Genomic DNA, 15896 nt, shown 5'->3' with positions numbered 1-15896 from the left:
AGTCAGATGTACTCCTTGATTTCTGTTCGTGTCAAATTCTGCTCAGTGTCTTGTAGGAGATTCTCCTTCAAATGGACAAAGTTCACCTCACCAACTTGGAAGTCTAATAAAGTTAGACACAAAAACCATTGAAATCACTCAAAAGAAAATTTTAAAATATGTCGCTTGAAAGGGACCATGATTTACCAGCAAAGATTCTACCTACAAGTGTGCTGATAATTAACTGACATCTTCTAGAATACAAATGAGCTCTAACTGACATCCGATTACCACAAAATATGTTTTAAATATTTTTAGTGGAAATAGTTCACCAGTTTATTTCCCACAATTTCCAACAGACTTTCAGAATGAACTCAATCAGAATGAACCTTGAAATGGTTTATCAGCTGGTTTTTAGAAAATTGGGACCATCAGACCAACAAACTTGGCCATTTTATGAGAAAAGCCAATAAAAATTCTTCGTCATGATAAGATTCGAACCTGGACCTTTTCTGTACGGTTTTGAAGGACAATAGAATAGATCAAGTATAAGAGTAGACAGGACAGTTGTGCAGCAAGCAGTTTCGTAAGTGAACGCGAGTGGAAAAGTTATATTAAACGCAAAAGAATGTTCTGTGGTCTGTAAGAAGCATGAAGAATAATGTTCTGCCCTGTCTTACTATGAGACAGATCCGATCATCAAACACCTCCAGCATGTTTGGGATCTACCCTTTCTTTATGTCGCACATTTGCCACACGCTCAGGAAAAGATATCCTTTTCTTCCTGCAAAACAGTTTTTGATTGGGCATTGTGATGTTGACCTCTATGAAAGAGTTCCCACACGTCTCGCTTGCCCACAATGATTCTATTTAGCTTAGATGAAGTGTGCCAGTCCATCAATGTCCCATTATTCTTCCCAGACCAATTCGTCGTACACTGAGTTTGTGATATGACAGCGTAGGGACAATGTAGTCCATTTCAAGCCATTCTCCGGTTTGGTGCCACATCCAGATTCCTCCATTTAATATTTCTTCCTTCCTATATCACGAATCTTCTTACCAGAGAATCCTTTACACTCCTCCAGGGGCCAGTTCCTTTAAGCATAACAACCCAACACCGTTCGCTGCGCTTTAACTTTCATGAAGAAAGGATCCAATATGTTTCTGGGCCTCTTGGGAGATTTTTCGGCCACTCTTATTGAACAACACGACTAACTGGAGGTCTCTTGTTAAAATATGCGACCCACAACTGTTCACATTTGACACATGTACATGCATATGTTACTCAAAAAAAGTTCCGAAAGTAGCTTTGGAACGTTGAGAAGTCCCAAAATCCATCATACTCCAAGTTCTGTCTTATGCCATCTCACCATCTGTTTGCTTCCAGCGCGCAAAAAAAATTAAATTTCTTCCCCGAGACCAACAAACACGGATTTTTAACTTTTAAGGAGATTCATTGACGCTGATAAACTGGGCTTGTCCTCAAAATGATCATCATATACCTGACTGTCCATTCTTCATTCCAGTAATGAGATTCAATTGTTAATGGTACCATTTTGATTCATTATCAGATTTCAAAGTCGAATTCTTGGTAAACTATACAAGGCGTAGCATAGGCTCTTACGGGCGACTGGTCCCATTGGATAACTTTAAAAGAGTCCCTTTTTTCCGCTCTATATCACTTCCTGAGGACTGCCTATCGCCTCTGTTTCTAGTAGATCAAAGCAATTTTTGCAGCTCTGTTTTTGCTTCTCTAAATGGTAGTGAAAACAAAAATCTTCCCAGCGAAGGGATGGACTGTTGGAAACTGCTCTTTGCCAGCGGGCATAACACAAACGCTTAAACACAGTGTTTGACCAAGAGCTTAGGTGCTCTGTCAATATTGACGAAAGCGGCTTCGTTTGCTCAGGAGCCCCACCGATTGGGCTCCGTTCAGTCCTTCCCTCCCCCTCCCAAAGATTGTACTTCCGCGCTCTTATTGCCACGCGAACACGTGAGTTCGGCCAGTAACCCCCCTACCCACCCCCCTTAGACCTTCGATACGTTTATCCCCTTCTTTCTCTCGGCATTTTACCGGCTCTTGGAAGCACTTTAGTAGGGCAGGCGTGTGTGTGTAGCAGCCTTCAGCCTACGGGAGGGTGGGGTAGAAGACAAACACACTTGTGTTGTAACCAGGCGATAGGCAAACAGGGAAACGGTCATGGGAGATGTCCCGACCTAAGACAAGCCATGTCGTCGAGATCCCGACGGACCCGAGAACGGGAGGCGGATAAGCTGTTTTCACAAACCTTCGTACATTCATACGTACACCAGGGCATTAGAACTCTGTATGGCATCGTGTTATCCCTCAAGAAATACTTCCTACCAGCATCAGACTTGCCTTTGTTTGTTGACATTAGAAGTCTTTACCAGAGCAAGAAATATTTCAATCCTTTAAACAGACAATTCCTTTAAAACAGAAGACGGTAGATTGAAGAACGTTGGTGATCTTCTATTATTTCTATTAACTGCGTTCTTCTTGGAATCGCTTTGGTCGCTCGTGATTGCCCGAAGGCGATGGTCGACTTCCGAACATTAAAACTAATATTCCATTGCAGTCGGTGGAAACAATTGTGTAAGGGTAACTGTACTGGACACGAGGAGTTCTAAACTTATTGAGAAAAACAAGGATTCTTTTGCGCATCGTCCGAATCGAAGGAGAAAAGTTTAGTTATCAATTCGTTGTAGGACTATATGATAATTTGTTGCATGACAATTTGGTGAAAGACTCGGGTTTTTCTTCCAGCAAACAGAAAATCAACCACAGAACACACGCTGTTGTTGTTGTTGTTGTTGTGGATAAAGTTCTAGGAGAATCATCGACTGAGGACACGTTGCTACGTGTATATTGTCTGTAAATTGCGTGTTTTCTGAGGTCGATTTTCCGTTTACTAGACAAACCACGAATTTCCGAGAGAAAAAACTGTCCTCGCCTGAGACCGACTAACTTGGCCACGTTGTGAAAAAGGCTCATAAAAATTCCCCATCTCATCGACGGGACTCGAACTCGGGTCTTTTCCACCCGGTGTGGGGAGGACAGCAATCCTACCAACTATTCTACCCACGAGGGCAGGACACACGCAATTTAGAGAATATACATTCAGCACTATAATGCTCCTAAAACCCTGCTACTGCCTGCTGAGTACTAAGTATCTTCTGACATTCGGTTTGCGGCTTACGCTTTATTTTTTGTTGAACGAAGTTAGTAGTTGTCTAGTACCGTGGATGGGTTAATTGTAGGCAGGTAAACTTCCCTGGAGATAGTGTAAGATTCGAAATTGGAGTCCGATTGCCCTACATGGACAAGCGTTCTGGCTCAGTAAGGCAATTTCACCACGGCTCGTGGCTGTTCTCGATGCTCCTGACTAATGGATGGCACGATGATCTATTCCTGCGCCTGTAATTCTTTTCTAGCTTCCCAACTCTCAACCAGGTCATGCCCCTGGAAAAGCACAGGATCCAATTGAGTACATAAGTAAAAAATTATAAATAATCTTATCTAGAAGAAAGGCATTACGCCAAACTGTCACTTAAAACGAGATGTCTTGCAACGAATTGAGGTGAACCCAATAGTACAGGACGTAAAGAATTTTTATGGGCCTTTTTCACAATATAGCTGAGTTAGTTGGTTTCAGGCGAGGGTAGCATGTATTTTTCTCCCGGAACTCGGGTTTTTTGTCCAACAAACAGAAATCCTTAGTCGCCGATGCTCCTAAACTCCTACAACAACAGCTCTGTAGAAACAGTTCAGCATGCCAGTTTGAATTCGACGTGAAAAATGCTTTCATAAAAAGAAATTGTGGTAAAATAAAATCCCCAAATCCATCATCAATAATAATACTCTTTAAAAAGTCATCTGCTTTGTTGGTTCATTGAACAATTTACATTACCATATCCAAAATAAAGGCTACGAAGAGTCACCTTGAGCACTCGAACAAAGATTGCGAACAATACAACACATTCCATTACATGTAATGTGTTGTATTATGGATGAATTCTAGAAAGTGTTTTAGTGCGTTTTGGTCTAATTATAACCATTCTTCCAGCGAAATATCTTTCATTCAACAGCGTTCTTTGCATCTATTTGCATTTCTTCTATCTGTAATTGTCTTAAAAACAAAGATTCGTATTTTTTTGTCCATTGATTATACCTTTTACAAAGTATCAACATGAACATTAGAATCTATTACACACATTCTGCAATTCGATCTCATTTACATACAAGTTCATCCACTTTTAATGGAACTTTCATTATCTGTCTGCTTTCCAGCAAGTTAACACCTTCCAGAAGCAACTTTATTCTTCTCAGCACGATGACGTCATTGAGAAGCTAAAGTACCGAATTCTTAATCTCCAAAATGGTTCATTAAAAGCGGCAATTACATGGAACCATTCCACACACTGGTACGTCGGATCCAGTTACCAACCAGTCATTGCCAAATTCCACAAAGCCGTTCTTTAAAAATGAGTTAGAGACTCGGTCAAACTTTACTGATTAATACCAGAAGCAATTAGGCTTAGTCTCCCAGAAAGAAGATTCTCTCACACACACACAACAACCAACTGAGTCGCTTCAGAAGCCACCGAACAACTCTCTGTTCTTCTTTTTTCTGTCTTTCCGAATACGGTATAGTGATTCTGCCCGCTCTGCGGTTTACTGCTTTTCTAATGGGTTATTTGTGTGCTTACCCGAATGCCAGTCTGGCTACATTAAATAAAACACTTGTGTCCCTCCCCAAGACACACGCACGCACAGACATACACCTCTCCACTCATCTTCTTACGCTTTGCCAGAGATGACACCTGTCAAACCGCCAGCTGCCACCCGCATACAGAAATGACTTCGGTAATCTTTATTTTATTTAGCCCCAGAAGGATAGGGACCCTGTCGCTGCTTCTACATACTTTGGGAATTCACCAGACCACACTTGTCATAGAAACGCCTTGCTAGTTGGGGCACGTCGTACTCTCGAGATTCTATTTCATATCGGCACACTTTTTTTTTTTGCTTCTTCTTCTTCTCTCTTTTAGGGGAACAGCATTTCGGGAGGGTTTTGTCCTCTCCTTGTATTAGGCGTCAGTTCAGGGAGACATCTGTGGGCAACGGGGAGGAATACGTTTAGGGATAGCAAAGGCACGTGATCAGCGTCTTGCATGAGCGAATTTTTATCGCGCGCAGCTACTAATGTGGTCCCCGCCGCCCTCTTCAGAACGCATATTTTGTACGAAATGTTTCCCTGATTTCTCCCAGTTATCTTCATAGGTAGACTTGGATTTTGGATGATGCGCCTGGACCCCTTTTTGTTTGGTATTTTATTGGAGATACGAGACCGTATATGCCAACGAACTCAGTGACTCGTGTCCAAAATATCAAACCGATGATAACTTTCCATCCCCGGGAGATGTCACTGGGCGACTTCACCAACAACTGCTTAGATGTCGGTGAATATTTTATTCCAAACTTCCTTCCATCGCCTTAAACCTCCAGAATGATCAAGTTGAGCTCTTGCGTACTTCATCCATATTAATCAAAGGAGATGTTAACATCAAAAAGAGAAAAGAATTTCAAATAAGTGAAATAATTTAAACTTTCTAAAGATTAGTTAGGCAAAGGGGCACGAGTAGAACAGTAAATAGCTTTTGTTGTTTAGATTGACGCCCCAATACTTTTGAAAACATAGTGTATATTTGTACCGTATTTTTAAAAATCTTTCTCGATTATATTGCATCTTGTGGAATTTCTAGTAAGATGAACACATCTAAAGTATTTTATATCGCATAATGACCTTTATTTAGCGTACACTGTCCCAATAAAAGTCATGGTAGGACTTCTGACACACTTAGGTGGTAGAACTATCCGAACTTTGGAGTTGGAAAGAGGAGGTGGTGTCGTGGTCTGGTGGAAATGGTTTTTATTGTGGGTCGCAGTGCATGGAACCATGAATTCTCAGTTCTTCCAACACGAAAAATCTCCATATCACTAAGCAAGGACCGTGAACGCTTGGCTTGAAGAGAGGAACATCAAAACATTGCAGTGGCCAGCACAGAAACCGATTTCAACCCATCGTCTTTTGGATAAAATTGGAATGCAGAATTAGAATATGGCCGAGACAAGCCTCTTCGTTAGTGGAGCTTACAATCTTTAAAAGAGGTATGGAACATGTTCAAACTTGTGCCATAAAAATATGACTGTGTAAAACGGGCTTCAAACAGTCCAATACCGACACCGACATTAACACTGTAGTTCGACTAATGGAATCATACCGCAGTTGTGAATAACCAGTGTGGCAGCATGAGTTTCAGCTTCCAAGACCAATGCCTCGTTATTTCCAACTTAAACTTTACTGACAATTAAATCCAATTTTCAAAAAGACTACTTTGTGACCGCATGCCAGGGGTTGCTTTAGCGAATGTCCCAAAAGCATGAATTCCAGTTCGGATGCCAGTAGCGGCTTCGTTTCAGGCTTACATGCAACCCCCAAAAGAATAACTCTAACAGTTTAAGCTTGATGACTTAAAGACCAGTTCTATCTGTCCATCTTTCTAAATTATTTTCGTTCTAGAACTTTTTAACCACTCTCTCGCGAAATGTGGAGGTTCTCCAACTTGTGATGTGAAAATCGGTGTTGAAAATTGTTTCTTGAGTCCAAGAATAAATTGAGACTCATTTGTGAACAAAAAATGGGCCTTCCGGTTCCAAAAATGCATCTTGTATATTTTGTGCATGAAAAAAAGAAAAGAAAGTTGGAACCACCTGCCCTAGAGCAAACCACAAATTTAAGGAACAAAATATTTAGAGGGAGTCACACCAATGATGAAATTGAGGACATCACTCAAGTGATGGCTTCGGTTGAATAGCATTGAAAAACACCTTTGAGGACTTGCCAGTAGCGTTTCTTTAAAATATAGATCCTGATGACTTTTTTGTGACTTTTGTAGTGTTCATCACCTGGTGGTATTTTTCGGCAATAACATTGAGAAAAACAATACTCCCTCCACATATTTTGCTTCTAATAACGATTCCTTTACAGGAATCTTAAAATACACGAGGGGTGGTCAAAAAGCTTTAAGAATGGAGTATAAAAGACAATGGTACAAGATGTGGCCAAGAGAGTTTAACTGTTCAAATGCACATTCATGGACCATAGCCTGCCCAATCGGGCTTTGGGCACGGGTGCGCTGTCATGGAGAAGAAAAACCTGACCCAACTTTCGTCTCTTTTCTGGAATTGGAGGATTTTGACTATGGCATAATCTTCTTCCTGTTACGATGGTTTCGGGTGGAAGATAATCACTTAACAACAATCCTTTTGTGTACCAAAAACTGAAGTCAGAACAACAATCCTTTTGTGTCTTTTTGTCAACAATCTTTTTGACCACCTCTCGTATTGAATTTCACACTTCCAGCCTATTTCACTTTTAAGTGGATTCGTTACTCGAAGAATTGGGCAAAATGAAGATTCTGCCCAAGAATATGTTAAGTATCTTTAACCTAATATTTAGAGAACTTGTTAAGAGTGAAAATTGTGTTGTAAATATTGAGATTCAGGTAAGGACCATTTTAACCAATCAAATAATGTTAATTATACTAATTAAAAATATATATTTTTAAGTTTTCCTGCTTCCAAATATTATATTGAGGACAAGATTGTAGCGGGACATCAGTCTCGCTCAAATAATAATAATAATAATAATAATTGAATATTGTAAATGGGACACATTTAAGCCCATAACAAACCAGCCACGTGCTAGAACACTATCCTCACTCGCTTTACTCCTTTCAGCATCAACAACAAGTTGCAGCGGCAGTCGAGAGGGCCAAGCAGGTTACAATGACGGAGCTGAACGCCATTATTGGGGTAAGTTGCCAATCCTTGTGTTACTCTCATAGCACGAGCCTCTGGCGAATATGACCTGTGCGCTAGTGACGGATCGCTTCCGGTATCCACTGTTGACAAGCGGAAGTCTTTTTGGTCCTTCATAGTTTCTTTCTTTTTTTATTTTTGTTCCGAGGGTGGATAAAATTTAATGGGACTTATCTTTAAACGAGCTGAGTGACAAGTACTCACTCTTGTTCCCCCTAACCACGTTCAACCCTCCCTCCAACTGCCTCCCTTCGTTTTCTTCAGCCTCCAGCGCAGACCCACACTATCTGGGGTTTATGTGGTGTTATAAGCATTGATGTCATTGGTCCATTGTGAGGCAATCTTTAAATACTTGCTCTGCCTTTGATAAATGGACTTCTCTACCTCATATTAACCATTTTAAGTGTTTATCCGTGTTTTGACCATGTTAAGTGTCGTGGTTGTTTGTAAGTGTTCATGTTTTGTTTGTTTTTTTTTTTTTTTAGTGTCGTGTGCATAATAAAATCTGATTAGCGAGTTTTAGGTCCCTATAGGGTAATTTAGAAGCGCGAGGTAACTGAAGGCATGAAGAATTATTCGCTTTTTTGTTTACGGGATGAAAAACCCGATTCAAATGAAGAAATATCTACTTAAGTGTGTAGATTTAAGACTTTTGTTGGCTAAGTCCATGAATGTTTTTCCATCGAGAAGGGATTCGAACCAAAACATTTTCCACAAGCCAGAAGAAATCTTAGCTACTGTGCTGTCCCTTCTCTTCTTGTCTCAAACGTAGCTTGTTCAAACAGAACACAGTTATTTTTTTATTATTATTATTCCCTGTTATATACGCTGCCTGGCCACTTTATTAGGTGCCCTTGTAGGTAGCACAGTTGGTTCGAATTCTGTCCATAACGGGAGGAATTTGTATCGGTCTTTTTCACAACGTGGCCGAGTTATTCGGTTTCAGGTGAGGGCACTAGGGTTTTTCATCAAGCAAACAGAAAAATTACCTCATAACCCACGCAATTAACAGACAATATACACAAGGCAATATGGCCTTAGTTGCTGATGCTCCTAAAACCAAAGAACAACAACAACTTTATTTGGAATATGAGTAATAGTGTGGTGGACTACCGGTGGCCCAAATCTCTGGTTTGCCACTAAGAGGCACGAAGTGAACGAGGTGTTCATGTAAAAAAGCTGTACTTAATACCTCGAGTGACGTGAGTAGAGGATTGCGCTGAAAAGCATACCACATATGTTCAATAGGACAAAGATCCAGAGATTCAGCTAGCCAGGGAAGATTCTCAAAGTCTTCTACATGTTCCTCAATCCATCTTTCACACATTTGGCGCTATGGATGCAATATTTGCCAGGTGTGCCTGATCCATAACGATCTTCATATGCTGTGACATGCACGGTGCGTTCCACTAGGATCAAAGAGCATATTTTACACACCAACAATCATACCACTTTGGAAGTCCACGACATCTTGTACTTTTCCCCATTCCAGTGTACTGATTTGGGCTCTAGTCGGGTTGTGCGGATTTATAGATTTCCTAAATACACCACATACCAGGTGACCTCTTAGATTTATAGATGTTTTGCAACCGCCGTGTTCATTTTGAAGATGCCAGGTAGTGTAGAAGTCAAATATCTTACCTCTTATCTTTTAACTTTCAATGTTTGCAATATTTTCAAGGGTTCTTTGTATTATTAATCTTTTTCTTTCGTCTACCAGCCGAAGATGGATAGTGTCTGAATCAATTATTCTGGTATTTTATTATCCCTGTGAGTGCCAACCAATTGAAACGTCTTTCGCTCTCTATTCTGTCACTACAATAATTACGTCTTGGTTTTGTTCCACACAGACTGAAAGTTCAAGAAAGACTGTCAGGTTTTAAATTTCGGATTTAAATTAAGAAATCAATGGACTCTATGATTTCTTCTTATTCCAAATTTAACATCCGACAAAAGAAATGAAAGACTTCTTAACTTCTTACAGACTGTAGATGTAATATGGCATAGTTGTACAAAAAACTGTTTTCTAATCCAAAATAAACTTAACCACTGTAGCCCCTTAAGGTGCAAAAAACAAAATTTTAGGCCTTGGCTTAATTTCGATTTTTCATCCAGCTGAAGAGACAAGCTGTTCAACGATAATAGGTTTCTTTAGTGTCCTTTTGAGTCAGTGGAATGCTCTAAATGCTAATTTATTTGATTTATTATTACATACCGTATTTTTCGGACTACAAGCAGCACCCTGGTTTTATAATAAGAATTTTGGGGGAGAATATTTTATTGCATATTATTCACCAGGCCTGCATGAACAACTATATCACTGCATTCACCTAATATATATTTGGATCATAATACGCATGGGGATTTTAGGCAACATTTGCCAGAAAAAGAAAACCCTCACGAGTTTCACAATGAATATTATACTCTCCTCCCCTCATGGGACAGAAAAGGCTGGAGTTCGAATTCTGTTAATGACGTGAGTAATTTTTAAGGGCTTTTTTTCACAACGTGGCTGAATTAGTCGGTCTCAGACGAAGATAGCATGGTCTGTCCTCTCGAAAAGTCGGTTTTTTGTCGAGCAAACGCGCACTTTACAGTCATAATATATACGGTGCAATATGATCGCCGATGCGCCTTAAATCCTACAACAACAGCCAAGAAAGGGAAAAATGCGTCTTATGGTCCGAAAAATACGGTAATTAGCTACTTCATTATCCATGGTGCGAAATTCTCACAAGTTGCTTTCATCCAAATGAAATTATCCTTTGGCATTTTACCAACCCGTTTAAAAGTCAACATTTAACTAAAATGAAACGTTATCTGTAAAAAAAGCAGAGGGAGCACAGAAATAAATGGTTAAACAACTTGACTATGATGTCACAGATGAAAAAATTATTTTTTGAATCACTGTTCGCATCGTGGAAAATAAATAAAAATCAATGGTTACGCAATAAATATTTTCTATTAAATGGGGGGCAAAAAAAAGGAGGTCAACGACCTTTATTTTAATAAAGAATAAAATCTGTACGCTACTCCAGGCAAAAAAAGGCAAAAGAGGTAATCAATTGCCAAAACAGTGATAAGGAATTCTAGAATTTCTAAAGTATCTCCGAGTATAAACATTAGAAGCGTACACACACACACACACACACACACACACACACAGTTCCTGTTCAGGCGCGCGCACGCTGTACAGGATTATGGCAAGAATTCATCTAGTTCCAAAAAGTCAGATTAGAACAGCTTGCTTCTCTCTGCGAACAAATAACTTAGCTGGTCGGATGTTGGATGCGGCCCCTTCTATAACTTTTCTCAGAATCCCCGATGATAAGCATTACTTGTCAAAAATCAAGTCACCATGACCGGTGTTGAGGAGGCGAATTGCCTAAGCGGCGCGTTTATTCTTTACTTTGCTTTAACTTGGCGTTTTTCGCTCACTCTTTCTTTCTCTCTTTCCACTATCTCTTTCTCTCTCTCTCTCTGCCCGTCCCCCTCTCTCTCTCTCCCCCTCCCCCTCGCTTCGGCTCCCTTCTGGCTCAGCGAAAATGACGCATGAACAAGGCAGTTTTTATGGATCTTTTCGTCTGAATGCTCCGGTGGTTCCGCCGACGGAGACGTACTACCAGCGGAGACACCTACATCTCTCTCTCTCTCTCTCTCTCTCTCTCTCTCTCTCTCTCTCTTTCTATCCGTCCGTTCGTCTCCCCACCGAGGCACCCAAGCGCGTGACGAACACGTTGTGACCCCGACAGACTCGGTCGTGTTGTCCTGTTCTCCAGAGAAGAGCAGACGCCTTCTCCGTGTCCCGTCGGACACGCAGGTGACACGAAATTGTTGCGGGATCACTTCCGACAATGGCACACGAAAGAGCTGAGATCGCCGGGGTCGGGGGGGGGGGGGTTGTTCTGCGGGACTTCTTGGTTCGTTGTTTTATTCGGCACATAAACTAGCGGAAGAGACAGGTCATTTAATGAGATCAACTACCGCATAATTAGATAATTAATCTGCTGCCTCCTTCTAGGTTCTAATTATAGATGGGGTGGTGGGGGGAGGGGGGGTAATGAGTCTGTCGGGCTACGATGCTTGCACCTTTCGTGGCTTTTATGATATCGCTTTCCAAGTTTAATGCTGTTTGAAAAGTTGTGGGTCTTTGATGTCCTCTTATCTGAATCTTTTAACGTCCAGTGTCAAAACTTCAGCAGGGAAACGTACTGGAACTGACAAACCTAATTTTTCATCCATGCACTGGAAGCAGGTTAATATATAAATTTTAAAACTTTTATTATTATTATTATTATTATTATTATATCTTGTGCTTGGAAGCATATTGTTTGCTATACACTATACTAGACTCTGGGATGGGCCCTCGTGGGTAGCACGGTTGGTATGATCGCGGAACGAATTTTTATGGGGCTTTTTCACAACGTGGTTGAGTTAGTCGGGGTTTTTCATCCAGCAAACAAAAATCGACCTCAGAACATATGGAATTTACAGATAATATACACTGATCAACATGGTTGTCGATGTTCCTAAACTCAACAACAACCAGAACCAACTCCCGGGATGGTTGGGACATTAGTTTTCCCGGATAATACGCGAAATTAAGGGGAAATTTCATAAATGTGGTAAACTTAATAAGAAAGAAATTTCTTTTTGAAAGAGAGTTCGATTTTTCTCTTTTTTTGGTTTTCCTGAGAAGTTTAGTTCATGGACTAGAGTAGGGGCTCGTTAAACCTGATGTTTCAGCAGCTTCTATTTAGGGGTGTTCACTAGTACATGATCGACTTACTTAAAGTTACTAAATTTGTCATCCGATTGAGTCCAAGAAGAAACTCAAAGTTCCGACTTAGATTCGATGCAAATAACATGGAAAGCCAAAGCAAAATGTTTCCAGAGAATGCAATCCACCATCTGAATGATGCCTAGCTGAGACATAAGATGTACTCCACTAACGGAATGTACAAGAAAGCCATCGCTCCTTTAGCGTTTCGAACAGCCTGGATTCATGGTGTGGTGGACTCAGTGAGGTGTTCAAGGTGTGCCACAGAGATACTGGACCATTTAACTCAACTACTTCATAATGCTGTTTCACAAATTGGATGGTTGAGGATCCCTACTCCGAAAGGTATGCTCACATCATCCCACAGGTAGTCAATTGGATTGTGAGTTGGTAATTGAAGCGGCCACTGCAGTAGGTTGAATTATTCACTCTCATGTTCTTGGAACCAGCTGTGTACAATTCTGGCATGGCATGCACCTGAATACAACAACATCCACTGGTTGGCAAAGTCTATATTTTCTTTTAAAGGTAATTTACATCCATTTAAAAACAACAAAATTTCCTCGTGGGTTTTATGTGAAGAGGTTCGTGCCACATACGTGTATACAAGTTGTGCAGCTGGTGGCTATACATGTATCTAGATTTCATATAAATGCCATCTCTAAAAGGTTAATTTGCAATTTATTTAAAAGATGAGCCTCTGCTATGATGGCTTGTTTGAGAACTTAGTGATGCATTTGTTTTGGAAAGTTGTGCGGTGTAGCACACGCATTTGAGTTGACAGCAGTTCTAGCCACGTGATAAATACCTTATCAATATTGTTAGCTGCAAACTCTTCTAATCTATGTGATCGTGCCGTGTTATGAACAGAACAGTCTTACGTAGAAGAGTGGCGAAAGAAGGAGTGCATTAGTACATGCATTTGAGTTTCCCATGGTTCGATTCCACGTGATCGCTAAATACGGTTAATGTCAGTATTCATTGTCACAAACAACTAGTTGTTAACTAAATACCTGTTAACTATGTGGTCGTGCTGTGATATAAACATAATCTACTTGTCTTTTACCACCAACTGCCTCGGTATTGCACTATTTTTAAACAATTTACATCACCTGGTTAATCTGACATTTATTTAAAAGCCCGGGGCTATGTGAGCCTGGGCTTTTAAGTATAGTGCAATACCAAGGCAACTCGTGCAGAACGAAGTTCGTTGAATTAAAACCACTCGGTTTTCTGGCAGTTAAAATCACACAAGAAAGAACGATAAAGTTTCATAAATTTTAATCTACACCTATGTAATATTTTTTTAAAATTAATAGCTGATTGAAAAAAAATTAAATTTTTAAATTGCGCTATGCAGATAAAGTTCCTGTCATGCGCATTTCTTTTTTATTTTAACTGTGATGTCATTTCCTGCTTCAAGAAATGTATTCGATGATATGGGTCTTGATTTTCTGCCCTAAAAATTGCTGTTCCTGATTAAAGCGTTATAATTTTTATTAAAAATATTGAAAATTAAAATTTAGGCTTCTCTACTGAATCTTTTTCTTAAATTAATTACAATATTCATTAAAAAATAAAAAATATACGAAAGACACCTTTTCTTATTTTCAAACAAAAAATGACCTGGAAATGAAATGTTCCTACGATAATTATTATCGCATGACGTCATCAAAATAACTTTGAATAACCTATAGGTGGCGTTTTCTTAAATATCTATTAAATTTCCTCCCATATCAGCCAACAAAAACTATGAATACATACATTAACAATGCAGCTGTTAAAAATCTCATAAAATGCGTAAAATGTTGTCAGAATTTCTAATATTTAACTCTAAACACACTGAAGATTCACGAGTAGGCTTCGTGGCCGTTATTCATTCGGAATTGGTAACGGCTACATCAGACGCAGTAATGTCTAAATGGATTCTGAATGCGTGCTTCAGGTGTCTCTTGGCCCACTTTTCCCTCAAACAAAAGACTACACAACAGAGTTCCTAACTTTCTGGCGGACTTGTTTAGTTGAAACTGTAATCCCACCCATTAATTCGGAAACGATCATTACGTTGCGTGTCACGTCTTCACCGTTCGACAACAAACCAGTTGACTGGATGCTAATATTGTAGCTCGACCTCCTTCCAGGAGCAGGACAGAAACTACAATGTGTGGACCATTAGGCTATTGTATGGTCGTCTGAAGCACGACCGATCTTGGCAGTCCTATTTCACGCTCGACAGGTGAGACCAAGAGGGGGGAAATGGAAGGGATTGCACCGTACATGACCTAGGAGTGCCTGTAAGGAACGAGAAAGAGAGAGAGATGGGCGGCGGTTAGCGACATTTCTGGCTTTGATGTAGCGCGGCGCCGTTGGTGCGTGACAGAAGTAAGAGGAGGTGTATTTGTTTCACCAGCACTTGGTGGACCATTAAAAATGGCTAATCTCTGCTAGCTAAAAGACTGGGAGAGGGGCTGGTTATAAGTGCTTGCTTCCATCACAAGGGCATTGGTTGTCTCTAATCTCCGGGCTCTGATGAAGATAAATGCGGGGATTTTGCAGTTCAAAGACTACTCTTATTACTGCGAGATTTTTCTTGTTCAGTCTTCCTTAAGAATTGTTACTGCTCTAGTGAGAAGGCTTTTCATTCGCCTAGAGCTGTCCGCCTGCTTGTATTGTGCGTCTGTGAACTCTCGCCGCTGTTAAATGTAATCTACGGGCTTTTCTTTGCTAGAGGTGGAATGAAATTTAAATTTAAACGCGGAAAAATACTCCTCGAGGCGTTGCAGGGGACCTATAGCGATATAAGGGAGTGAGGTAACGTGTGGAATTAAAGAGCATCAATTTTTTTTTTTTTTTTGCGCCTTTTAAGGAACAATTTTGTTGGGCAACAGATAATGTGTGGTTTTGAAAATACAGTTATTACTTTTAACATGCAGCTCTAGCTCTAGTGTTGTGTGCTTTTCACTGCTTTCATCCGCAATTATCCCGGTTTTCTTGATGTTACTTTAGCGTGTAGATCGTCCAGCGATAAAATGGTGAAATCAAACTGCTTTCACTTACATTTACAGCTCTCGTGTTTCCTGATCAGTTGAGAAAAAAAATCACAAAATCCACACTTATGTATTGAAGTATTTTTTTATTAGAGGGAAATTACTCTAAATATTTTAATAATTTAATGATTAAATTAATAAATAATTTGTTAAAAAATATATAAGAACTTTAGTACTCGTAAAATCA

General features: G+C 40.0%; 1 protein-coding gene across 4 annotated transcripts in view; it reads left to right on the top strand.

The window, feature by feature from the left end:
• The window catches only part of LOC150088797 (transducin-like enhancer protein 4), a 204986-nt gene that overhangs the window by 101251 nt on the left and 87839 nt on the right, over positions 1–15896 (top strand). For 3 of the 4 annotated variants that reach the window (XM_090369663.1, XM_090369660.1, XM_090369659.1), the window contains one exon: positions 7802–7876. The exons of the other annotated variant lie outside the window; for it this stretch is intronic. In XM_090369663.1, coding sequence (XP_090225789.1) covers positions 7802–7876 — 75 coding nt within the window. The remainder of the gene's footprint in view (positions 1–7801; positions 7877–15896) is intronic. 4 annotated transcript variants of the gene reach the window in all.

Source organism: Mastigoproctus giganteus, chromosome 3 (genome assembly GCF_048544385.1).
Source record: "Mastigoproctus giganteus isolate SK-2022 chromosome 3, ASM4854438v1, whole genome shotgun sequence".
Taxonomy (NCBI): domain Eukaryota; kingdom Metazoa; phylum Arthropoda; class Arachnida; order Uropygi; family Thelyphonidae; genus Mastigoproctus; species Mastigoproctus giganteus.
This window is presented reverse-complemented; position numbering and strand designations above follow the sequence as displayed.